Source organism: Pristiophorus japonicus, chromosome 1, assembly GCF_044704955.1.
Source record: "Pristiophorus japonicus isolate sPriJap1 chromosome 1, sPriJap1.hap1, whole genome shotgun sequence".
In the NCBI taxonomy this organism is placed as follows: domain Eukaryota; kingdom Metazoa; phylum Chordata; class Chondrichthyes; family Pristiophoridae; genus Pristiophorus; species Pristiophorus japonicus.
The window spans coordinates 372987700-373015367 of NC_091977.1; the positions used below are offsets into that span (position 1 = coordinate 372987700).

A 27668-nucleotide genomic window follows, 5' to 3' on the forward strand; every position below is an offset into this window, starting at 1 on the left:
TGCCCGATTTTCCACCCTCCCCTTCTACTGCCACTAAAGTGGCAGAACCATCACAAAAACTCCTACCCCATCTGTCTAATCGTGCTCTGACATTTTTGCCTGTAATTTGTGAGCGATGCAATGTCAGTCTCTGTGGTGAAAACTTGTGGTTTCCCGACATGAAATTGATTGTAGTGCTGTGAATAGGGGATTCCTAGTGCGATGCAGCAGTTACGTCATCAAGCTGTCAAAGCAGTTAATTACGTTGAAGAATTCTCTCAGACAGCAAACCAGGAAATAAAAAGCAGCGTTCACCCTCACTTTTTAAAAACATGTTACAGAGAGCAAAATAAAGATTGGGACGTTCACATGGGGATAAGGTAGAATCTGTTAAAATTGTAACTTTTATCAGAATGGAGAAATTTGACATTCCACAAATATGAAGATTCGTTTTTCAGGGCTCAAGGGCAGACAGGCCAATTTTATGCAACCTAGCCTCATAATTTAACCCTTTAAGACCCTGTCATTCTGCTACAGGTAGGAAAATCTGGGCCGTAATGTGGCCTGACTCCCCTTCCCCTGTGACCTTTGGCAGATTTATTGTTTCATGCGCCTCTGGGTTTTTAATCATAGTTGCCCACCTGTTGAGGTTGACGAAACAAGAATTCAGTGCTGTTTTCTCTCGTTTTTTTGTCCATCATAAATGCAGAAAATCCTTTTCAAATAGAATGATTGGTTGTGCAGGAAGGGAGGCTTTATCCAGACTGGCCTGTCATTGAGCACCATGAAGGTGGAGTTAGCCTTATGGAGAGTTGCTATTTTTGCCAAGCACGCTGCAAGAGACCTGGTGCACCTACCTTTTTCTAGATGTTGTTACTGTCGGGTCCGATGAGGCAGACTCCTGATCCATTTTCACCTCTTCAGCAATTTTTTGGAGCGAACTAGAAGTCGGTCATAATGGGGGCAGATGTGCAGTGGTAAGTGCTGGTGAGGGGTGGAAGTGGGGCGTGATGGAGCCTCCGCTGCTGTCACTCAACGGTGGTGACGTCAGTGCGCGTGTGCGTCACCACATCTCTCCCCTCATTTAAAGGGGAGAGAAGGAGCAATTTTTTAGTTTCGGGGCTGGGCCATCAGGGAGGGTTTCAGCCGGGCCAGCGTCCTGGCATCCAAGAGGGGGTACCAGGCTGCCTGTTGGCGGCCTGGCCGAACCCGGGGCCATAATTGTCCTGCCGATCGGGAAGTCAGCAGGCAAAAAAAAACATGGCGACCACGGTAGTGTTCCCCCCGCCGCCCCCTCCCATGAAGGGCCACCGCGCTGCCGTGGCTCACATGCAAAAAACAAGGTGCACTGACAAAAAGCGGTCGGAGGCACCGCGCGGCGGCTTGTGGATTTTTTAGGTAAATTTCCCGCGGCAGCAGCGGGGCGGAAGTGGGGACTGCTCGAAAAATCCCCTCGGTGAATTTGGATTGTGGTGACCATTGAAATGCAACACAGCGACCATTCAATTCCGCCGCATGGCCGCAGCAAAATGGGGGTAACGGGCCTTATCCGGACCCTGAATTTTGGCACCCTGGACTAAATAGTTGGTGCTGAGTGAGTTTAATGCAATGGACATGGATGTCTCGAACATCAATGTGGTTGGCGTGTCACAATCTTTGGAATTCTCTATCCCAAAGGGCTATGGATGCGGAATCGTTGAGTATATTTAAGGCTCAGATAAATAATTTTTGGACTCTAGGGGAAATCAATGGGTATGGAGATCGGGCAAGGAAGAGGAGTTGAGGTCGAAGATCAGCCATGATCTTATTGAATGGCGGAACAGGCTCAAGGGGCCGTATGGCCTACTCCTGCTCCCACATGGACATCGCTGCAGTAGTTCCTCAGGGCAGTTTCCTAGGCACAACCATCTTCAGCTACTTCATCAAGCTGTGAGGAGGATGCTAAGAGGCTGCAGGGTGACTTGGACAGGTTAAGTGAGTGGGCAAATGCATGGCAGATGCAGTATAATGTGGATAAATGTGAGGTTTATGTATATTGTGGACAAGAGAGAACCAGCGGATATGGTGTATTTGGACTTACAAAAGGCTTTTGACAAGGTTCCACACAAGAGATGCAGTATAATGTGGATAAATGTGAGGTTATCCACTTTGGGGGCAAAAACACGAAGGCAGAATATTATCTGAATGGTGGCAGATTAGGAAAAGGGGAGGTGCAATGAGACCTGGGTGTCATGGTACATCAGTCATTGAAAGTTGGCATGTAGGTACAGCAGGCGGTGAAGAAGGCAAATGGTATGTTGGCCTTCATAGCTAGGGGATTTGAGTATAGGAGCAGGGAGGTCTTACTGCAGTTGTACAGGGTCTTGATGAGGCCTCATCTGGAATATTGTGTTCAGTTTTGGTCTCCTAATCTGAGGAAAGACGTTCTTGCTATTGAGGGAGTGCAGCGAAGGTTCACCAGATTGATTCCCAGGATGGCAGGACTTTCATATGAGGAGAGACTGGATCAACTGGGCCGACTGGGCCTTTATTCACTGGAGTTTAGAAGGATGAGAGAGGATCTCATAGAAACATATAAAATTCTGATGGGACTGTTCAGGTTAGATGCAGGAAGACTGTTCCCGATGTTGGGGAAGTCCAGAACCAGGGGATACAGTCTAAGGATAAGAGGTAAACCATTTAGGACTGAGATGAGGAGAAACTTCTTCACTCAGAGAGTTGTTAACCTGTGGCATTCTCTACTGCAGAGAGTTGTTGATGCCAGTTCATTGGATATATTCAAGAGGGAGTTAGATATGGCCCTTGCGGCTAAAGGGATCAAAGGGTATGGAGAGAAATTAGGAAAGGGGTACTGAGATGATGATCAGCCATGATCTTATTGAATGGTGGTGCAGGCTCGAAGGGCCGAATGGCCTACTCCTGCATCTATTTTCTATGTTTGTTTCTATGACTGCTCCGTGCAATACCCTGCAGGCCAAGTCCCCAACAAGTAAAGGGAGGACTCCCACGTAGAGAGCACTGCATTGGGGACCCCCGCTACCTCCAGATGGCAAGATGGTGCGCCATGGCTTGTCCAAACAGCAGACGAGGATGGCAAAGTGGAGAGTGTGCAAGAACAGCCCGTACAGGAAACCCCTCCGCGCAGAACTGAAAGGCACGGAGGGGATTTCCAGCAACAGCTCTACAAGTCTTCTGTTGTAAACTAATAATCAAGTGCCCCCTGATTAAAGGGGGGCTGGCGCCGGGGGACACACACACACACACACTCCAAAAACTTTTCAAGTGCCCCCCTTTTTTTGTTTCTTTTGGTTTTTTTGAGGGCTCAAAAACACAAATTATACAAGTGCCCCCTGGCTAAAGGGGGGCGGGGGGGGGGGGGGCGCTAAAGCCGGCACAATAAACAAATTAAACTTTAGACAAAACATCAAATTAAAATTTGGTTGCCGGGGGTGATGATGCACTCTAGTCCCTGCGGCGCCCACCTCTCGCGGAAGGACACCGGTGGACACCGCGTGCTCCATCTCCAAGGACACCCTGGCCCGGCTGTAAGCACGGAAGAGAGGCAGGCAGTCGGGCTGAATGACCCCCTCGACCGCCCGCTGCTTGGACCGGCTGATGGCACCCTTGGCTGTGCCCAGGAGCAGTCTTACGAGGAGGCCTTTGGACCTACCCGCTCCCCTCCGCACAGGGTGCCCAAAGATCAGGAGTGTGGGACTGAAGTGCAACCAGAAATTGAGGAGCAGCCCCTTTAAATAATAAAACAGGAGCTGTAACCTCGCACATTCTATAAAAACATGGAACACGGACTCTTCCAGACCGCAGAAATTGCAGGGGGGCTGGGAGCCAATGAACCGACTTAAAAATTAGTTGCACGGGACTGTTCCGTGCACCATCCTCCAGGCCAAGTCCCCAATAAATAGTGGTAGGACTCCCGTGTAGAGTGCACTCCATCGGGGACCCTCGCCTCCTCCGGATGGCAAGATGGTACGCCATGGCGTGTCCTGACGGCAGACGAGGATGGCAAAGTTGAGCGTGTGCAGGAGCAGCCCGTACAGGAAACCCCTCCGCGCAGAACTGAAAGGCACGGAGGGGATTTCCAGCAACAGCTCTACAACTCTTTTAAGGAGACAAAATTAAACATTAAATCAAGTGCCCCCCGATCTGGGAGACACTCTAAACACTTTTCACATGCCCTTTTTTTTTGATTTTTGTGGGTTTTTTAGGGGTTTTTTTGGGCAATAAAACAAGAGATATATATACAAGTGCCCCCTATAAAAGGGGAGGGGGACACTAAAACCCAGCAATTAAAACAAATTAAACTTTAAAACATATAAAATCAAATTAAAATTTGGTTGCCGGGGGTGACGATGCACTCCAGTCCCTCCGGCACCCACCTCCCGCGGAAGGCCGCGAGCGTACCGGTGGACACCGCGTGCTCCATCTCCAAGGACACCCTGGCACGGATGTACGCGCGGAAGAGAGACAGGCAGTCAGGCTGAACAACCCCCTCAATCGCCCGCTGCCTGGACCCGGCTGATGGCACCCTTGGCCGTGCCCAGGAGCAGTCCCTCGGACCTACCCGCTCCCCTCCGCACAGGGTGCCCAAAGATCAGGAGTGTGGGACTGAAGTGCAGCCAGAAATTGAGGAGCAGCCCCTTTAAATAATGGAACAGGGGCTGCAACCTCGCACATTCTATAAAAACATGGAACACGGACTCTTCCCGACCGCAGAAATTACAGGCGGCCTGGGAGCCCGTGAACCGGCTTAAAAATTTATTGCACGGGACTACTCCGTGCACCACCCTCCAGGCCAAGTCCCCGATAAATAGTGGGAGGACTCCCGCGTAGAGTGCACTCCATCGGGGACCCCCGCCTCCTCCGGATGGCAAGATGGTACGCCATGGCGTGTCCGGACGGCAGACGAGGATGGCAAGGTTGAGCGTGTGCAGGAGCAGACCGTACAGGAAACCCCTCCACGCGGAACTGAAAGGCACGGAGGGGATTTCCAACAACAGCTCTACAAACCTGTGAGCATACTCTCAGGTGCATGCATTACACAATTCTCTTCCTCTACTGTAAATACTGACGCAAAGTAATTATTTAACATGTTTGCCATTTTCTTATTTTAATTTACAAGATCACCATTATTGTTTTCAAGGGGCCACATTGCTCCTGACACCTTCTTTTTCATAATAAATTGTAAAAAACATTGTGCTGATTTTGATATCCCTTGCAAGTTTATTTTCATACTCCTTTTTATAGCTCTTACCAGCTGTTTTGACACCTTTTGTTCTTTCAATCTCTCTCAGTTGCCAGGATTTATGCTATTTTTGTAAACTTTTTCTTTTAGTTTTATGCTGTCTCTGGCCTCTTTAATCATCCATTGCTGTTTTTTTGGCAAGTTGAGCTCTAACGCCTTAGGCGTATAATTGGTTCTGTATGACATTAAATTATTTTTTGAACACCTCCAACTGATCATCTACTTTATGCTTTAGTTTGAAGTCATGTTGCAATTTAAAATTTTATATACTTCCAGAAGATTACCTCTTAGTTGCCTCCTTTAAAGAGGGGAAAGCCCAAATTTATGTAGTTTTGCTTCACAACTCAGCGCTATGACACTCGGAATCAGTCTCATGGCTCTTTGAACTGCTTTCCTTGTGCCTTGGTGGTCAGAACTGGGCACAGTACTCAAGTTATGATCTGGCTAGAGCACTAAACAGTTTGAGCATGACTTTCTCATGATTCAGCTTTATTATTACTTTTAATCAATCTCAGAAATAGCGTTGATTTTGGTTTTTTTTGCTGGCATGATATAAATGAACTTGAGCAAGTGATGCTATGAACAGAGCAATATTTACAAAACGCACATTTTGACTTAGTTTGTTGTAATTCAACCAGGATTTTGCAGCAAATTGCAAGATATGTATATGCATGTAAGATTATAAAGGATTGGATTACTATCAGTTGATTTAAAAAGTCATTGTACAAAAAGTAAATCTAGATTTTCAATTATTTCTGCATGGTTGCTACACTTAGATGTAAGAGAATACTACCACAGCAAATGCCAACAATCCAACAGAAATAACGAAGCTTACAGTCTTGAAGTTGTAATATGATAGTCTGTCTACCTGCACAGTGATGTAATATACTGAAAATATTCTAGATTTTTGATGCCTTTCATGCAGTCTCAAAAGAATCTCTTCTAAGTCACCTTCGTGTGTATAGGTAAGCTGTGGCATAGTGGTACCCAGTTTGCATGTTAAAGAAATGCAATTAAAAACAAATTTGCAAAAGCATTTGAAATTTGAGGCCTAGGGCCTTAATACCCGTGATTCTGAACTGCTGCCATAACATTGGCAGCGAGGGAATTGCATGGCTGACAGAATTCTCATGATCGGGCTACTTAATGAGGGTAGGTGGCCATATGCATAGTGGTACAGCTGGGGTACCTGCTAGATCGGAGGGGGTTTGGCAGCAGTCATGTAAATAACGAGGCCAGCAAACTGTTGGATAATTGCTAGCAGATCTGACAGAAAACGAAATTCTGTATCATAATTGAGCCCTTTGCTTGTGAGGCTGGTTTTCTTAGAGAAGCCATTTGCTTTGTGCTTAGATGCTAGAAACAAACCAGAGCCTTTCCCACTTTGATGGGTCCTACTTCTAAAGAGTACTGTAGTCTTGCGTCACCTGAACAGTATGTTTGGGGACAACAGAGGAGAGGTTGGCGGGAATTCTGGTGAGTGACGTTGCTGTGCCAGAACCGTCTCTTTTTTTGACGTTACCTGGAAAGGGGAGGGTAGCAAGAAGTACCCACCGCCTTTGTCTTAGGAAACCCCCAGCACAAGACTAATGGAGAAGGGACCCAATGAACCCACATGCTACCTGAATTTTAACACCCGCCTGCCCTGATAGTACACTCAGTAGACTGGCAGTCCTCAGGAAATTTGGGCATCATGATTTATTTTGGGAGAGGGACTTAGACATTTTCTAAAATACCTAAAAATGTAGAGTAAATTCTCTAGTTTTGTGTCACATAATACTGTGTTAGTGGTCCTGGAGCAACAGCTGTTGATGTGATCAGCAATGATTTCAGAAAGTGAGATGCTGTCAGTATTCGTTCCTGGGATGTAGGCATCGCTGACAAGGCCAGCATTTATTGCCCATCCCTAATTGGTCTTGAGAGGGCTAAATATTCACATCCACAGACTTGTATTTGGCAAGATATGTAATTACTTTAGCATATCAAACATTGCCATTTTCAATTGCTTTTAACATAACCAATATCTGTCTCTCACAGACTGTTACTCCTTCAGGATTTCGAGTAGGTATGAAGCTGGAGGCGGTTGACAGAAAGAATCCCTCCCTAATCTGTGTTGCATCAGTGACAGATATAATAGACAATCGCTTTTTGGTGCATTTTGATAACTGGGATGACACATACGATTACTGGTGAGAAGTTATTCTCTATAATCATTCTCAATACTGTATTACCGTGTGGAACTTTGATACATTGGTCTAGAAATACCAATGGGGTAACAGAGGTCTTGGAGCTCGGGTGAGGTGGGACTAGCACTTGCTTACAGGTGACAATGCTCATCCCACTATAAGTTGCAGGGTCAGTCAATTTAAACGGAGAGGGGCACGCTGGGCCTGTAAATACAGCTTGTAATGCTACGTGGGGGAGGGAGGGGGCACAGAAAATAGTGCAGGTTAGGCCCCAAATGGACTTTGAAGAGAGGGGGGGATGGTAATTACGTTGAGAAGGGAGTAAGGGAAGGAGGGAGTTAGATGCGGAGAAGGTTTTGGGAGGGATAGTTGGTGGGTAGGTAAATATTTGGAGGAGAGGGAGAGACCTGATGTTGCAGTCGGATATAAAACCTGCTGCTTACAAAGGCAGTGACAAAATCTGGGTGACCAGGATGGCAGTCAGATCAAAGAAATGAGTGCAAGAATACCCAAAATCTGAACTGCATGTCTTTGTAATAGACCTAAAGCACAGGAGAAAAGGTTTGTTTCAGGTCAGAAGTGAGAAATCAAGAAACCAAGAATATAGTATGCATTTTATGGAGGGAGGTGCCATTTCAAAAGAACGTAAGAATTAGGAGCATAAGTGGGCCATATGGCCCTTTGAGCCTGCTCTGCCATTCAGTAAGATCATGGCTGATCATCGACCTCAACTCCACTTTCCTGCCCGATCCCCAAATCCCATGATTCTCCTAGAGTCCAAAAATCTATCTATCCCAGCCTTGCATATACTCAAGGATCCATTGCCCTTTGGAGTAGGGAATTGCAAAGATTCACAACCCTCAGATTTAAGAAATTCCTCCTCATCTCAGTCTTAAATGGCCGATCCCTTATCCTGAGACTATGCCGCCTAGTTCTAGACACTCCAGCCAGGGGAAACAACCTCTCAGCATCTGCCCTGTCAATCCCCCTCAAAATCTTATATGGTTCAATGAGATCACCTCTCATTCCTCTAAATTCCAGAGAATATAGGCCCAATCTACTCCATCTCTCATCCCAGGGGTCAATCTAGTTGAATCCCAGGCATCTTTTGTGGTAGAAGAAGGTTACTGACCTCACCCGAGCAGCCCTAGTTTCCCTTGACCATTCCTTGCAGTCTCTTTATATGTGTAGCTCCATAATTCATTGCCCCATTGTGCCAAATGAGTCAGAGGTGAAAGTGGGATCTAGCAGTTGGGAGTGGATGATTTGCTGAAGTCAGCCTCTAACTCCCAGGCCTGAAAACTCTGTTCTCTGGGTCCTGCTCTAAAAAGATAGATGCAGAAGAGCATCATACTCCCTTGAGGTCACTGAGGATGATTTTGGAGGACCTGAGATAGATGGCAGGGTCATGGAGTAATCCAATGTCATCATCAGTGCCAATATCTGAGAAGATTTCTAAACAAAGCAAAACTACCTAGAACCAGTGATGGCACCAGGAGTACCTGCATCCAATCCCCCTAAGAGAGGTCTCCAGATCAGTCATTTCATGCCTTGACCACTGGCCTTCAGATCCTGTGGAACTGTTTGGAGAGAATAATGAAGAATAACTTCCCAGAGCTTCAGAGAGATATTTCTCAGGGTCTGCAGGGACTAACTGTCACGTTAGCCCTCTTGCTGATCAGTGGGCACTCAGATCCATGGCCCATCACAAATGGTGTAACTGGAGTCCACCCTCATGATGCTGTCCTCTCTCCTGGTGACAGCTCCGCTGATCTTTCCAGCCAGCTCATTTTGATGGCAGAATACATAACCTACCTACAGTGACGATGCAGCCTGCCAAAGAGTCCTCCTAGGATTCAGAAGCCCAGAGACAAGGGCCACATTTGTCCCAAGAGGCCCAACCAAGCACGTGGCCTTCAGGTATTACAGTAGCACTGAATCAAGATACATTTAAGAACAGCACAGACAGATACCAGGGGTAGGCATGGTAATAAAGATAAGAAGAAAAAGTGATTTCTTTACCAGAAGCTGTTGTAAGGCAGCTTGTAGGATATTTTCTTAACAGCACAGCCAAGAAAAGATTGTTGTTATTGGTCAAAGTTGAATGTCCCAGCTTTAACACAGCTTGTCCAGTGGGAACAGTGCAGGTGGGGAGTTAAAATGGCGGTTGGGTTCCCAATGTCCCCCCACCCCCTCAACACTGTCCTTATTTTGGAGACCGTTCCCTTGCACCCACACAAGGCTTGCGTCCACGGCAACCTCCAACCCGTCTGCACTGACATCATTCCCGTTAGCTTCAGGTGGGAGACAATGCAGATACATTTAAATCCGGTCTGGGACATAAAATGACCCAGGTCTCAAGCCGAAAAGTCGGGTGAGGACTCCCATCTGCCCTGCATCCCGCTCGCCCTGAACTTCCTCCCCTCTATGTTAAAATCAGGGCTGATGTTTCAGCCAATGTTTGTGATCATTCAAAGCCTGTGAGCTCACCTTTTTCCCGGTTTCATATGTCATGCAGGTAACTTACCTCTCTTTTCTACAAGCTTATTAAATGGCACTATTTCTGTGACAGCAGCTTTGGCCCTCAATATCCTGTAATTTGCATACATGTATCACCTTTGGGAGTGGGCACATCATCTGCCACAATCCACTGCTACCAAATTTTAACATTTATTTTAGAACAGATATAACTCTGGCAGATCTGACCCAAACCCCAGATTCTGGTCCTCTATGCCATTTTTGTAGACTAGCTGTATTTAAGATTGTTTAATGTTTTCATTTATTAATGTGACAATTACCTGTTTGATAGGTGTGATGCTAGTAGCCCATACATCCACCCAGTGGGCTGGTGTCAGGAACAAGGCAAACCACTTACTCCTCCTCCAGGTGGGTGAATCAATATGCTTCGTAGATCAGTGCAGTTTCCTGGAATCAGATTAATTCTGGGTTATAAAAACTGTGTAAGCATACCAGTCATTCAAATCGTCTGTACTTTTATTATTGTATATTTAATTTAGTTAATTCCTAGAATATATACAAACTTAGTTATTGAGCAAAAATGAATGCAATGACAGGAATTGTGTAGAAGATAGGTATTATTCATTGAGAAGGGAGATGTTCTACACTTTGAATTTTTATAGTAAAAATAGAACAAAACCCCTCCCCCCTCATAAATCAATAGGGGGTGAAATTAGACCTCATTGTGCTCGGTTTCCAGGCAATGGTAATATCTGATGCAATGGCTTGTGTGAATCAAGTAGTTTTCTTTTTATTGCTGTGCCCCTGATGTTTGCATCTCCATCCTCCTTATCGTAGCTTGGAGAGGACTCCAGCGAGTTGTCTCCTGGGCTGCCCTTGCCACCAGTACTTGCTGCTGCTCACTAGTGCTGGAGGGTTCACCACATGTACATCCCTTTACCACACTTTTTAACCCAGCCAGGATGTCACTCTCTGTTCTGGTGCTTGGAAGTGATGGAGTGCGTGATGATGCCTCCTCCGAAGGATCCTCTCCTTTTGAGGAGTTTTTTGGGGTGCTCTGACTGTTGAGAAGTGTTCAGTCTTTCTACCACCTCCCCTCAAGCGATCTACACCGATTCAGAGGGTGTCAGAGTGCCAAACGTAAAAATTTTTTTTTGGGTCACTTCCTGAAGCTTCCTTCTGCATCTATGAAATAAATTGGCCAGGATTTTCGGTTTTCGGCGAAAACGGTAGTTTTACGCCAAAATTACTGTTTTCACTATGCTACCGTTTTTAGGCCTAACTTTCGGCCTTTACGACTGCGCCATCGGTAAAGTCGACATTGCACGACGATTCGCGGCGCAAACTGCGAGTTTCGGCAACTTTAGTCCGGGGCCGGTAGTGCTACGAGAGAGGCCTTGGGAGGGGGGATAAACAAAAAAACAAATTGCAAAAAACATTCACAAAACATTCACAAAACCCTTACCTCCTAAATCGCTGAAAAATTTAAAAATAAAAACTTTAACTTAGCGTTTTTGCAGGTCTTCATACTTGCCGCTGCTGGCAGGGCTGCACTGACAGGTTTGACCCTGTCGGTATTCTGGCCGTGGCGGAGAGTGCCGAAAGTACGACGGTAACGCAATCCGCGACATTGTACGTCGTTTCACATCGACGCACCTCTCCTTGGCGGTACCTGAAAGCGCCGCTGCAAAGAGGTACCTGAGGATCCTGCCAACCGGGTTTTCGCCGCGGAGGGTCAAATCGTGACGAAAACCCTGTCACAAACCTGGCGAAAATCCAACCCTATAGTGTTTTTCTCGAGTGCTACTCCATTAATTGACCAGAATTTTTTTTTACATTTATACAATTTATATGCTGTCATGTGTACACTTGCCTTTAAATGGCTGCTGCAGCACTTTATGTAGCTGTAACAATGCCAGAGTTTCCACCTCGAAATCAGGGACCTCCTAGTGGTAGACAATTTGGTGTGAGCTTTCTTTGCAGAAGGAATCGCTCCTGACCACAGAAATTGCAGCAGGAACTGCTGTGTAGAATGCAGGCAGATACAAAGCCTGCTACACACTATTCCCTCCGCCAGGGCACTGACCAAGGAAAATCCTGTTAAGGCTGTTACACCCACTAAAGTGAAGGTGATAAGCCATCTGAATGATAATGCTGAGTTCATGGCCCAAATGAGAAATGATGTTTGGTTCAATTTGGCATTAGATTAGCAGCAATAACAACAGAAATGAGAGAAATATAACTTCATAGAATGCCATTCTCCTAGAAATGCCAAGTGCAATATCTTAACCTTGGTTTGTTTTAATGCTTCAACTGTACTTGTGTATGTTTAACTACCGACAAGTATTATCTTCCAACCTATGTAACTTCGATTTACTGAAGTTTTAACCAAATTTACAAGTTAGCACTTCTGACTTAACACTAATTTTTTTTTTAAGATTGATGTATTTTATCTCCTCTATTTGTATGTGCATGATTAGCTGTCAACATTTCAAGTTCATTGTGGAAATACATCAAAATGTCCATTTAAAATGTGCTCGCACTGACGCATAGTAAAAATATTTAGATTTTTGAAAACTGGATACTTTTGTTTGTATGTCAGTGTCTACGTTCTTGTTACATTCAAAATGCTTTGGTAATGTACACAAGCTATGTATCAGTGCAGTTCAATGATTATTGCTTAGATTTTTAGTTCATTTGATGATGCACCAGATTACTCCTATTTAAGATTATCTATTTAAGATAATCTATTTATTATTATTTTATTTTGATGCCAAACCAGCTATTTTGATGCTTTCAAATCATTTGTAGTTAAGCTACCATTCACAAAGTCCGTATTTGATTCATTCAGAAACGTAATAAAGAGAAACTTATCCTTTTCATTAAAATTGTATGGCAATAAGATTGGATATTGCAGTGATCGTTTTATTATCATTATTCGTTAATAAACTTCCATATTTAATGTGCTTTACTATATAACGAGTCTTGGCAGTGTTCCCAGTGGACATTAATTCATGGCAAAACCGCTGCCGATTCATCAGTAATTGTCACTAATTATCCTGTATCTCTCAAACATTAAAAAGATGGCTGGTGTTAGAAATGGAAAACTCAGACTACTGCAGTCGGGCGTGCTTCTGAGATTGGGGTTGAGGCACAGTTATTGGGAAAGTATAGAACAGTCATTTGGGGTGCAACTGATTTTCTTTAGTTGAAAAAATGTAACCTATTTTTGATATATGTCACTCTGAAAAACGAATAGCATTTCATATATAAATGGCTTACAGTCCATGTTGCTCTTGGATCATAAATGTCACTGCTAACGTTTCCTCGTTGTTGACAGCTCTTGTACACAGGAAGTTTTGAACTCTGCTGTAGTTAAACTGAAAGTTCTCAGTGCTATCACTGTGTACAAGCACGATGTAAAAAGGAAGTCATTCTACATTATTATTCTTTACCCGATGAGCACAAAACGCACCCAATATTTTCAGAAAACTTTAAACAGAAAACCTCTGTTGGGAAAAGAAGCATAAAAAATTGGTCATAGTTGTCTTGTAGCTTACCTGCACTAATGTGTTCCTTTTCAACATTGTTTAAAAATGTGTTCAAACAGCCCACAATCAGAGCATATCTATGAAATGCCATTAAGACAATACAAGGAGACACATTTTTGGAACATTCATTTATCATTATAGTGGAAAATTCACAATTCCTTAAGGCACATATATATATAATATCTCATTACTACCTTATACTTGTCAGGATGAGTGACATAATACATTAGTTGAGCTTGTCCCTTAAGGAAGACTTGCTTGTTATAAACAAGTAGCAGCATTACAGACTGCTTCGTACTATATCTTGTTGAACACTGATAGACAGCAATCAAATAACGTGGTTATGGTACTAGACTCGTAATCCAGAGGCCTGGACGAATGATCTGAAGATAGGAGTTCAAGTCCCACCACTGCCATCTCCAGTAGCTGGGGAATTTAAATTTAGTTATTAAACTAAATCTGGAATTAAAAAATAAAAAATAAAGCTAGTATCAGTAAAGACTATGGGCCAGACTTTCCACGTTGAAAAATAGCTCCGTTTTTTGGCGCTATTTGCGAATAACGGCTGATTTTTTAATGCCAAAATAGTGCCAAAAAAAGGGCTAAGTTTTGCCAAAAGTTTAAAAAATGTTGGCATAGCCTTAAAATATCACTGTTTTTAAGGACAGCGCAAAATATTTTCACCTTAAAAATAACGCCCGTTCTGCGCATGCCCAACACAGCATATACTTGAGGCTCTAAAGTTAAAATGCAGGCGGGGAGATTACTCTGACCGAAAAATTCCTTATACTCTGCTTTGATGCTGGTGAATGGACATTTAGGCATCTTTTAGAGAAACTTGTTCTGTAAAATAAACATGGCCTGACCACAGGGAGTTTTGAGTTCAATCTCTGTCTCGTTTCATTCTTTCTTTGTCTCTTTCCATTCTCTCTCTTTCTCTCTGTCTCATTTCATTCTCTCTCCACTCTCTTGTAACCACAGTCCCTAAACCCCTTTAACAAGTCTGCCTCGGTTGGAAATGAGACTGAAATGTCCATGTAGTTTCATGTCCTTGGGCTGCCGTTCTTTATTTTCCCGCTGCCGGTGGTGATGTTCCTTCCCAGGTCGGGTCGGGACAGCGCGCTGACTCCTTGGGCTGCTGCTCTTTATTTCCCCGCTGCCGGTGGTGGTGTTGCCTCCCAGGTCGGGTACTGAGGCCAGTTATGGCTAGTGTGCCTGCTTTGGGGAGAAGGGCAGGGAAATTGTTGCAGTGCAGTGTGGCTGAAGAATAAAACATTACCGAAAAGTTTACATTTTTGAAATTGATGCTTCGCAGTCAAAGTAGTCCTTTAACTTTTAAAACCTCAAATGTTCAGCGCATTTTTAAGTAGTTTTTATATAAGGTATAGGGCCCGAAATTCACCACCACTGGCAGCGGGGATCGATTTAGCTCCATATATTTGAAGCTAAAAGGTTTTTTTTGGAGTGAAATAAATTTAGGGTCATTTTGCTAGTTGCACCAGTGGTGTAACGCTGTCCTTAAAAAATGAGGGCTGATTTTTGTGAACCATTTTTGTGATGTCACTCGGGGTCAAATTCAACGATAACGCCATTTTTTGCGAGTTTCCCCAATAAGGATATTTTTAAGGATAGTGCTTGTGTATGGAGAAAGAGTCAGACTGAACACTGTGAACTCAAAGTAAAGTGTGACCGTAGTCTTTTATTGCAGGTCTCTAGAGTGCCTCTCCAACCTGTGAAGCCTCCTTAAATACCTGTGCTCCCAAGGGATTATGGGATCCCTTGGGACTCCAGGGGATGAGCCCTCTGGTGGCTGTACAGAGTAAGTACAAGTATATATGCTAAATAACAGTGTTTTTAAAAAGCTTGGTGGAGTCGGATGGAAATCGGCGATATCGGTGCCATCTTGGGAAATGGAGCTAAAAGTTAAAGCTTTGGGAGAGAACAAAATCTATGGTGCAGAAATTGTGCCTCCGACCTGAAACATTTCTATGAATTTTCCTGATGGTCCGGGAGGTTTGGAGACTTGCGGTCCTGGGCCTCTCCGTGAAGGCCTGCGTAGAGGCCCATGTATCCCAGGGATGTAGGCGTTTCGCACTCATCCCTCGGATGAAGTGGGCTGGCCCAACCAATCAAAATTGGGGTTTTCCCATTCATACTTGTGGAGAGTTCCGTATGTATGGAATCACCATAAGTGTGAATGGGACAACTCCAAAAAATACAAGTATACATATATAACAACACTCGCCCCCAAAGTCAATAGTGTAACTATTTACAATGTGAGTCGATCTGGGGCCCCCCTCTTGCCCTGGTTGATCGTCTCGGTGCGAAAGCTGGTGTTGTTGAATCATTTGTTGGGCCCTCGCTGGGCTGCTGTGGATGATGGGTTCTGCTTCGTGGTCAACCGTGGTGCTGGTTGCCACTGGTGTGTATGTTGGGGGATCAAAAAAGGTAGGGTCCAAGGTGGGTTGCTCAGGATAGTCCGTGAATCTGAGTTGATTTGGTCCAAGTGTTTCCGGTGAATGAGTCCATTTGAAAGTTTGACCCGAAACACCCTGCTCCCCTCTTGACAGTGCCGGGAAGCCACTTGGGACCTTGTCCATAATTTAATACAAATAGAGGATCATTGATTTCAATCTCGTGTGACACATTTGTGCTATCATGGTATGCACTTTGTTAAAGCCGCCTGCTCTCTACCTATTCATGTAAATCAGGGTGAACTAACGAGAGCCTTTTCACGAGCAGTTCTGCAGGTGGGATCCCAGTGAACGAGTGGGGTCTCTTGCGGTAGCTAAGCAGGACTCGGGATAGGCGAGTTTGCAGTGAGCCTTCAGTTACCCTCTTAAAGCCTTGCTTGATGGTTTGCATTGCTCTCTCTGCCTGACCATTGGACGCTGGTTTAAACGGGGCAGATGTGACATGTTTGATCCTGTTACGGGTCATGAATTCTTTGAACTCAGCACTGGTGAAACATGGCCCATTGTCACTCACCAGGGCATTGGGTAGGCCGTGAGTGGAAAACATGGCCCGCAGGCTTTCAGTAGTGGCAGCGGACGTGCTATGCAACATTATCTCACATTCAATCCACTTGGAGTATGCGTCTTCAACCACAAGGAACATTTTACCCAGGAACGGGTCTGCGTAGTCGAGGGGTACCCTGGACCACGGTTTGGAGGGCCAAGACCATAAACTTAGTGGCGCCTCCCTGGGTACATTGCTTAAATGCGAGCATGTATTACATCTGTGAATGCAGGACTCTAAGTTCGCATCGATACCGAGCCACCACACGTGGGATCTGGCTATCGCTTTCATCATTAACGATGCCTGGGTGGGTACTGTGGAGGTCATTGATGAAGGTGTCTCTGCCTTTCTTGGGGACCACTACTCGATTGTCCCACAGAAGACAGTCTGCCTGTATCGACATTTCACCTTTGTACCGCTGGAATGGCTTTATCTCTTCCTGTATTTCTACTGGGACACTGGACCAGCTCCCGTGAAGCACACAGCTTTTGACTAGAGATAATAAGGGGTCCTGGCTCGTCCAGGTTTTGATCTGCCGGGCAGTGATGGGTGATTGCTCACTCTCAAATGCTTCCATAACCATGGCTAGATCTGCGGGCTGCGCCATTTCCACCCCCGTGGTGGGCAATGGCAGTCTACTGAGAGCATCGGCGCAGTTTTCTGTACCTGGCCTGTGGTGGATGGCGTAGTTGTATGCAAGTGTGTAAAAAGGAAGAGAGTAGTAAAAGTAAGCGTTAGACCCTTGGAGGCTGAGACAGGTGAAATTTATAATGGGGAATAAGGAAATGGCAGAAATTTTAAACAAATATTTTGCATCCGCCTTCACAGTAGAAGACACAAAAAGCACAGTAGAAGACACAAGAAACATACCATAAGTAATGGGGAACCAAGGGACTAATAAGAGTGAGGAACTTAAAGTAATTAATAGCAGTAGAGAAAAAGAACTTGAGAAACTAATGGGACTAAAAGCTGACACATTCCCTGAACCTGATGGACGAGCCAGGACCCCTTATTATCTTTAGTCAAAAGCTGTGTGCTTCACGGGAGCTGGTCCAGTGTCCCAGTAGAAATACAGGAAGAGGTAGCTGCAGAGATAGTGGATGCATTGGTTGTGATCTTCCAAAATTCCCTAGATTCTAGAATGGCCCCAGCGGATTGGAAGGTAGCAAGTGTAACCCCGCTATTCAAGAAAGGAGGGGAAGAGAAAACGGAGCCAGTTAGCCTGACATCAGTCGTCGGGAAAATGCTGGAATCCATTATTAAGGAAGTGGTTACAGGGCAATTAGAAAATTAAAATATTAGGCAGAGTCAACATGGTTTTATGAAAGGACCTGGCCTGGAGACAGCGAATGTTCAACAGGTTCCCACTGGTTCTGTAGTTTAGGTCCACTCCAGCGGGGAGCTTGTTGACTGTGAGGTAGAGCATGGCAGCGAGGAAGCTTGAGAAGATGGTTGGGGCGATGACGCAGCCCTGCTTGACCCCGGTCCGGACGTGGATTGGATCTGTAATGGCTCCGTTGGTAAGAATCACGGCCTGCATATCGTCGTGGAGCAGGCGGAGGATGGTGCCGAACTTTTGGGGGCAGCCGAAATGGAGGAGGACTTGGGGGCAGTGCTGTGCGGCGAGGACAGATTGGTGGAGGACCTTTGTCTTACAGATGTTTAGTGTAAGGCCCATGCTTTCGTACGCCTCAGTGAAAATGTTGACTATGACTTGGGGTTCAGTCTCTGAATGTGCGCAGACACATGTCTTGTACATGGCCTTCTTTGACCTTACAAAGGCCTTTGACACTGTCAACCGCGAGGGACTATGGAACGTCCTCCTCCGTTTCGGCTGCCCCCAAAAGTTTGTCACCATCCTCCGCCAACTCCACAGCGACATGCAAGCCGTGGTCCTGACCAATGGATCCATTACAGATCCAATCCACGTGTGGACCGGGGTCAAACAGGGCTGTGTCATCGCGCCCAACCCTCTTCTCAATCTTCCTCGCTGCAATGCTCCACTTCACACTCAACAAGCTCCCGCTGGAGTGGAACTAAACTACAGAACCAGTGAGAACCTGTTCAACCATCGTCGTTTCCAGGCCAGATCCAAGACCGTCCCAACCTCTTGCATACACACTTCTGCAGACAATAGAAAAGGTACAATTTCTGGATTGTAAGGGATAATATCCATTTACGAGAACCACTGTTAGGGTACGGTAGTGTAGTAGTTATAATACTGGACTAGTAATCCAAAGGCATGGACTAATAATCCAAAGAATCTGCATTCAAATCCCACCATGGCAATTTGAATTCTGTTTTAAAAAAAAAAATCTGGAAATAAAAAGCAGGTATCAGTAAAGAAAGTCCCGGCCCCAGCTGGTTACCACCCCCAATCGAGGTGCAGGGCAATTTCGCCCCCCAATATCGTGCACAAACTTTAAAAAAAAATTCTTAAATATTGTAATTTTTATCATATTGGAGAAATGTGATACTCCACAAATTTAAAAATGTGTTTTTCAGGGCTATATCATTTGTTTAGCAGTCAACTCTAATTACACCTCCAATCATCAAGTTTCACGGCGCAGCCCTCGACGACGTGGACCATTTCCCATACCTCGGGAGCCTCTTATCAACAAAGGCAGACATTGATGCAGAGATTCAACATCGCCTCCAGTGCGCCAGCGGAGCCTTCGGCCGTCTGATAAAAAGTGTTTGAAGACCAGGCCCTCAAATCTACCACCAAGCTCATGGTCTACAGGGCTGTAGTAATACCCGCCCTCCTGTATGGATCTGAGACATGGACGATGTACAGAAGACACCTCAAGTCGCTGGAGATATATCACCAATGATTTCTCCGCAAGATCCTGCAAATCCACTGGGAGGACCGGCGCACCAGCATCAGTGTCCTCATCCAGGCTAACATCCCCAGTATTGAAGCACTGAGCACACTTCGCTGGGCAGGCCACATAGTTCGCATGCCAGATACGAGACTCTCTAAGCAAATGCTTTATGGGGAGCTCCTTCATGGTAAATGAGCCAAAGGTGGGCAGCGGAAACGTTATAAGGACACCCTCAAAGCCTCCCTGGTAAAGTGCGACATCACCACTGACACCTGGGAGACCCTGGCCAAAGACCGCCCTAAGTGGAAAAAGTGCATCCGGGATGGCGTTGAGTTCTTCGAGTCTCAACGCAAAGCGCTTGAAGAGGTCAAGCGCAGGCAGTAGAAGGAGCGTGCGGCAAACCAGCGCCACCCACCCCTTCCCTCGACGAATGCCTGTCCCACCTGTAATAGGGTCTGTGGCTCTCGTATCGGACTGTTCAGCCATCAAAGATATCACTTTGGGAGTGGAAGCAAATCTTCCTCGATTCCGAGGGACTGCCTTTGATGATGATGAGTTCCATCTATTCCAACAAGGCTTAACATTTAATGGGGTATTTAACAGCGATATTATCGCAGAGAAATCCAGGTTTTCATTAGTTTTATTGATTGTGAGGTAATGTATTTGGGGTGGGGTAACAAGGTAAGGGAATACACATTAAATGGTAAGACACTGAGAAGTGTAGAGGAACCAAAGGACCTTGGAGTGCATGTCCACAGATCCCTGAAGCAGGCCAGCTGGATAATGTGGTTAAGAAGACATACGGAATACTTGCCTTTATAAGTCGAGGCATATATGAGCAGGGAGGTTATGCTTGAACTGTATAAAACACTAGTTCTGCCACAGCTAGAGTACTGCATGGAGTTCTGGTCACCACATTACAGGAAAGGTGTGATTGCACTCGAGAGTTTACGAGGAAGGTGCCTGGACTGGAGAATTTTAGCTATGAGGAAAGATTGGATAGGCTGGTTTTGTTTTCTTTGGAACAGAGGAGGCTGAGGGGAGACCTTACTGAGGTGTATAAAATTTTGAGGGGCCTAGATAGAGTCGATAGAAAAGACCTATTTCCCTTAACAGAGTGGTTAACAACCAGGGAGCACAGATTTAAAGTAATTTGGAGGAGATTTAGAGAGGATTTAAGGGAAAATGTTTTCACCCAGAGGGTGGTGGGGTCTGGAACTCACTGCCTGAAAGGGTGGTAGAGGCATTAACCCTCACCACATTTAAAATGTACTTGGCTGTGCATTTGAAATGCTGTACACTACAAGGCTACGGACCAAGAGCTGGAAAGTGGGATTAGGCTGGCAACCTCTTTGTAGGCTTCCGTGCTGTAAATGTTTATGATTGCCAGCTACGAGGGGGGATTGGGGAGAGGGGGAAGGGGGTATCCAAAATAAAGAAAGACTTGCATTCATAGAGCACCTTTCATGACCAGCGGATGTTCCAAAGCGCTTTACAGCCAATCAAGTACTTTCTGAAGTGTAGTCACTGTTGTAATGTTGTAAACGCGGCAGCCAATTTGCGCTCAGCTAGCTCCCACAAACAGCGATGCGATAATAACCAGATAATCTGTTTTATGTTACGTTGATTGAGGGATAAATATTGGCCAGGACACTGAGTAGATGAGGCCTCGCTTTAAGGTTTCATCCGAAAGATGGCACCTCCGACAATGCAGCACTCTCTCAATACTGCACTGGAGTGTCAGCCTAGGTTTCAGTTCTCAAGTCTCTGGAGCGGGACTTGAACCCACAACCTCTGACAGAGTCAAAGGTGCTACCAACTGAGCCATTGGCTATCCACAACGCAGCCAGTGTCGGAGCAGTGATTGACTGACCACAACTTCAGGATTTCCGTCTTTAGATGCACATACGCTAAATCCTGAAATTGCGGTCAGTTTCAGGGGGTAATTGTTGTGTATGGAGAAAGAGTCAGACTGTGAGCTGGAAGTAAAGTGTGACCTTAGTCTTTTATTGTAGGTCTCCAGAGTGCCTCTCCAATCTGTGAAGCCTCCTTAAATACTTGTGCTCCCAAGGGATTATGGCATCCCTTGGGACTCCAGGGGATGAGCCCTCTGGTGGCTGTACAGAGTAAATACAAGTCCACATATATAACACTCCCCCTCCCCCCCCCCAAAGTCAATAGTGTAACTATTTACAATGTGAGTTGATCTGGGGCCCTTCTTGCCTGGGTGATCGTCTTGGTGTGAAAGCTGGTGTTGTTGAATCATTTGTTAGGCCCTTGCTGGACTGCTGTGCAACTGGTTTTGCTGGCCTGCCTGCTGTGTTGGGCCCTGCTGGGTTGCTGTGGATGATGGGTTCTGCTTCGTGGTCAATCGTGGTGCCGGTTGCCACTGGTGTGTATGTTGGGGGATCAAAAAAGGCAGGGTCCAAGGTGGGTTGCTCAGGATAGTCCGTGAATCTGAGTTTGGTTTCGTCCAAGTGTTTCCAGTGAATGAGTCCATTTGAAAGTTTGACCCAAAACAACCTGCTTCCCTCTTTGACCACGACAGTGCCGGGAAGCCACTTGGGAACTTGTCCATAATTTAATACAAATACAGGATCACTGATTTCAATCTCGCGTGACACATTTGCGCTATTATGGTATGCACTTTGTTGAAGCCGCCTGCTCTCTACCTGTTCATGCAGATCTGGGTGAACTAACGAGAGCCTTGTCTTAAGTGCTCTTTTCATGAGCAGTTCAGCAGGTGGGATCCCAGTGAGTGAGTAGGGTCTCGTGCGGTAGCTAAGCAGGACTCGGGATAGGCGAGTCTGCAGTTACCCTCTTCAAACCTTGCTTGATGGTTTGCACTGCTCTCTTTGCCTGACCGTTGGACGCTGGTTTAAACGGGGCAGATGTGACATGTTTGATCCCGTTACGGGTCATGAATTCTTTGAACTCAGCACTGATAAAACATGGCCCGTTGTCGCTCACCAGGGCATTGGATAAGCCGTGTGTGGCAAACATGGCCCGCAGGCTTTCAGTAGTGGCAGCGGACGTGCTAGGCGACATTATCTCACATTCAATCCACTTGGAGTACGTGTCTACAACCACAAGGAATATTTTATCCAAGAACAGGCCTGCATAGTCGACGTGTACCCTACACCACTGTGTGGAGGGCCAAGACTATAAACTTAGCGGCACCTCCCTGGGTACATTGCTTAACTGCGAGCATGTATTACATCTGTGAACGCAGGACTCTAAGTCCGCATCGATACCGGGCCACCACACGTGGGATCTGGCTATCGCTTTCATCATTACGATGCCTGGGTGGGTACTCTGGAGGTCATTGATGAAGGTGTCTCTGCCCTTCTTGGGGACCACTACTCAATTGCCCCACAGAAGGCAGTCTGCCTGTATAGACATTTCATCTTTGCGCCACTGGAATGGCTTTATCTCTTCCTGCATTTCCACTGGGACACTGGACCATCTCCTGTGAAGCACACAGCTTTTGATTCGAGATAATAAGGGGAGCTGGTTTGTCTAGGTTTTGATCTGCCGGGCAGTGACGGGTGATTGCTCACTCTCAAATGCTTCCATAACCATGGCTAGATCTGCGGGCTGCGCCATTTCCACCCCCGTGATGGGCAATGGCAGTCTACTGAGAGCATTGGCTAAGTTTTCTGTGCCTGGCCTGTGGCGGATGGCGTAGTTGTATGCGGACAACGTGAGCATCCATCTCTGGATGCGGGCCGAAGCGTTGGTATTTATCCCTTTACTCTCGGAAAACAGGGATATAAGTGGCTTATGGTCAGTTTCCAATTCGAATTTTAGCCCAAACAGGTATTGATGCATTTTCTTTACCCCATAGACACATGCTAAATCTTCTTTTTGAATCATGCTGTAGGCTCTCTCAGCCTTAGACAGATTCCTGGATGCATAAGCAACCGGTTGCAGTTTCCCGAAATCATTAGCTTGTTTCAATACACACCCGACGCCATATGACGACACATCACATGCTAGTACCAAACGCTTACATGGATCATACAACACAAGGAACTTGTTTGAGCATAACAATTTTCTTTCTTTTACAAAGGCATTTTCTTGGCTTTCGCCCCAAACCCATTCGCCCCCTTTTCATAGTAAGACGTGTAATAGTTTGAGTAGTATGCTGAGACCTGGTAAGAAGTTACCAAAGTAGTTCAACAGTCCCAGAAACAACCGCAGCTCCGTCACGTTTTGTGGCCTTGGTGCGTTCTCGATTGCCTCCGCCTTCGCGTTGGTGGGCCTGATGCTGTCTGGCGCAATCCTCCTTCCCAAAAACTCCACTTCAGGCGCCAGGAAAACGCACTTCGAGCATTTTAACATGAGCCCCACGCGATTGAGTCGACTAAGAACCTCCTCCAGGTTCTGCAGGTGCTCGACTGTGTTCCGACCTGTGACCAAGATGTCGTCCTGGAAGACCACGGTGTGCGGGACCGACTTCAGTAAACTTTCCATGTTTCTCTGGAATATCGCCGCCGCTGATCGGATTCCAAACGGGCATTTGTTATAAACAAAAAGACCTTTGTGTGTGTTGATGCAGGTGAGGGCCTTCGATGATTCCTCCAGTTCTTGCGTCATGTAGACTGAAGTCAGATCCAGCTTCGTGAACATCTTTGCTCCCGCCCGCGTTGCAAGGAGGTCGTCAGCCTTTAGTAGTGGGTATTGGTCCTGCAGGGAGGAACAATTGATAGTTACTTTGTAATCGCTACAGATTCTGACGGTGCTGTCTCCCTTGAGGACTGGGACAGTAGGACTGGCTCACTCGCTGACCTCGATTGGTGAAATGATGCCCTCTCTTTGCAGCCAGTCTAGCTCGATCTCTATCCTTTCATTGTGTACAGTACTGCTCTCGCCTTGTGATGGATGGGTCGCACCCACAGAATTAGGTGGATCTGCACTTTTGCTCCTTGGAATTTCCTGATGCCTGGTTCGAACAGCGAAGGAAATTTTTTAAGACCTGGGCACACGAAGTGTCGTCAACGGGCGAAAGCGCTCGGACGTCGTCCCAGTTTCAGCGTATCTTTCCCAACCATCGCCTGCTGAGCAGCATGGGACCATCGCCCGGTATCACCTTGAGTGGTAGCTTGTGCATCGTAGGAGACCTTTACGGTAGCACTGCCGATTACAGGAATCAATTCTTTCGTGTATGTTCTTAGTTTCATGCGAACTGGAGTTAAGACTGGCCTTGAGGCCTTGTTGCACCACAATCTTTCGAAAGTCTTATTTCCCATGATGGACTGGCTTGCGCCCATGTCCAGCTCCATTGACACCGGGAGTCCATTTAGGTCCACATTCAATATTATAGGGGGACAATTCGTGGTGAATGTGTGCACCCCATGTACCTCTGCCTCCTCAATCTGAGGCTCTGGTTTGTCGTGATCCTCTGTGGATCTGTCCTCCTCTGCAACTTAGTGGTTTGCAGGTTTAACAGGCTTTGCAGCTCGCCTGCAGCCCTGCAGCGCCAACAAGGTGTTAATGGCCTTGCATTCATCACCCTTGATGGTGGACTCTTAGTCATCTGCGGACGTGCAGCTGCAGGTATGTGTGACCTGCCCTGTACGTTACGATTTGAAAACAACATCACTTTGTTCACAGTACTTGTAGCAGCACTTGTGTGCTGAGAGATTTGCTTCGTATTGTCACTGATGGCAATGAACGCCTGGGCTATCGCTATAGCCTTACTCAAGGTTGGGGTCTCTACAGTCAAAAGTTTGCGAAGTATGGTTTCGTGGTCAATGCCAAGTACGAAAAAGTCTCTGAGCATGTGCTCCAAATGTCTTTCAAATTCGCAATGTCCTGTAAGGCATCTTAGCTCGGCGACATAACTTGCCACTTCCCGGCCTTCAGACCTTTTGTACCTCACCATCAGAACGCTTTCCTTCGGGTTCAAATGATCTCGGACCAATGTGCACAAATCGTCATACGATTTCTCCATGGGTTTCGCTGGAGTGAGCAGATTCTTCATGAGGCCATACATTGGTGCCCCACAGACAGTGAGGGAGGATCGCCCTTCATTTGGCAGCGCTCTCTTCCCCATCTAGCTCGTTGGCCACGAAGTATTGGTCGAGTCGCTCCACAAAAGTTTCCCAATCATCTCCCTCTGAAAATTTCTCCAGGATGCCCACTGTTCTCTGCATCTTTGGGTTCGCTATCTGTATCTCATCACCAGTTGTTGTGTATGGAGAAAGAGTCAGACTGAACACTGTGAGCTCAAAGTAAAGTGTGACCTTAGTCTTTTATTGCAGGTCTCCAGAGTGCCTCTCCAACCCGTGATGCCTCCTTAAATACCTGTGCTCCCAAGTAATTATGGGATCCCTTGGGACTCCAGTGGATGAGCCCTCTGATGGCTGTACAGAGTAAATACAAGTCCACATATATAACAATAATGATGGCAAATGCTGGTAGTTCGCCGTCATTACCCACTGAAAATTCCGGGCCTTTATAAACGCTAGTGATTCATACACTCAGGTTCCTCGGCAGAGCCTTGGTATCTGCCTTGGCTCAGCGTAGCACTCTAAGCCCCACTCCAGGGACTTGAACACATAATCCAGGTTGAACTTTCAGTGTAGTACTGAGGGAGTTCTGGTCTGTCAAAGGTGCTGCCTTTCAGATGAAATGTTAAACTGAGGCCTGTTTGCCCTCTCGTGGACATAAGAAAATCCCATGGTACTATTTGAAGAAGAGCAAGGGAGTTATCCTCCTCTCCTTGCCAACAAATATCTCTAAACCAAACTTACTAAACAGATTGAAGTAGATTTTGACTTTGTGCAATAATGTAAAGAGGTGATAGTGAATCGGCAGCCCGTTTTACATCTTTAATAGAAATAAGAATCAGGAGTGATGTAAAATGGGCTGCCGATTGCTATCACCTGTTTTATAAAATCAAAATCTACCCCATTATCTAATTTTCAATCTCATTGCTGTTTGTTCGATTTTTCTTTACACAATTGGCTGCCACGTTTCCCTACTTTACAACAATGACTACATTCAAAAGTACTTATTTGGCTATGGAACACTATGATGTTTTGAGTATGTGAAAGACATCATGTAAATGTGAGTTCTTTTTTATATAAACTTTGTCGTTATGGGTGTAAACATTATGAATGTTTTCTAATGTGGATGTGAATACGTGTGAACTTTGTCGCTGGGTATAAGTACTGTTTGAACCTTGTCACTAATGTAAATACAGTAAGAATATTGTTAATGGGTATAAATACAATATTAAGTTTGTCACTTTGAATATTGTTCTCCCTGCATTGTTTAATATTGTTGGCTTCCAACACAAATCATAATATTTGAGAGAAAAAAAGTCACCTCCAGAAGACCTGCCCTGGGCAATCTCTCATGCATTCACCCCACATAAGATTTGTTTCCATTTCATAGTGCCTTTTTATACAATCTGTTTAATGTTATAACTTGCAGTAGTTGAAGATTACCATTATCTGTTCTTCCACTTTAATTACTTAAAAATAAAACCACAGTGGTCTTCCTCAGGTGAAATGTGTAAGTGATTTAAGAGAAGGCCGATTTTAACTCGAGTGTTTGTGGGGATGGGTTGCGGGCGGGATGGAAACCCCCACAGATTTGTCAGCATGAAGCCTGGGTCTTTTTAATTCTCAAGCCTCATTTACACTTCTCTACAATGTTTCCCACCTGAAGCCGGCACTGAATAATGTAAGACCTTGCAGACAAAAGCGAGAAATTGGGCAGGACGCCAACCATGCCGGGAACCCAAGGGCACGGCCCTGGCCCTGACGAGATAAGTAAGGAATCCAGGTTAATCACAGAGAGGAAAAGCCTGGGAGAGAAGAGGCCCAACGTTTCCTTGTTGGGCCAGGAGGAGCCCTCCTGTTCCTCCTGGACACAAGGAGTCTTAGCAAAACATAAACAATACGACTTTCCTTGTTCTGGTCCAATGCTGATTTCTTTTGCTGGCAAGTTCGGTGCCGTGCGGGTCTCCCAATCCTGGGAGTTAAAATTATATTGTGGCGCCGATGATGTCATCGGCCTGCAACCTTTCCCAATTTAATTAGGCCTCCTCCAGCCTGGAATAGGCAGCTTGCACACTGCTGGGATTCCAGCAGTTAAAATGGCATGGGGCAGAATCGCGGCACAAATCTTTACGGCCGCAACCCCCCACCCCTTGCCATTTTAACTACCCACAGGCACCATTTGAAACTGGTGGGCTGGGTTAAAATCGGTCTCATAGACATAGGCATAGTGATGTGGAAACAAAAACAGAACACTGGAGATACTCAGCAGGTTAGGCAATATCCATTGAAAAAAACGTGAGAACATGAGATAGTTGAAGTTCAAGACTATGATCGGTAGATTTTGATTGGATAAGGGT

The 27668-nt window shown here is 45.8% G+C and overlaps 1 protein-coding gene across 4 annotated transcripts in view; it reads left to right on the forward strand.

Annotated features, from left to right (window-relative positions):
• The window catches only part of LOC139273836 (lethal(3)malignant brain tumor-like protein 4), a 563891-nt gene that overhangs the window by 128171 nt on the left and 408052 nt on the right, over window positions 1–27668 (forward strand). For all 4 annotated transcript variants that reach the window (XM_070890916.1, XM_070890932.1, XM_070890926.1 and 1 more), the window contains exons 12-13: window positions 7277–7428; window positions 10235–10311. In XM_070890916.1, coding sequence (XP_070747017.1) covers window positions 7277–7428; window positions 10235–10311 — 229 coding nt within the window. The remainder of the gene's footprint in view (window positions 1–7276; window positions 7429–10234; window positions 10312–27668) is intronic.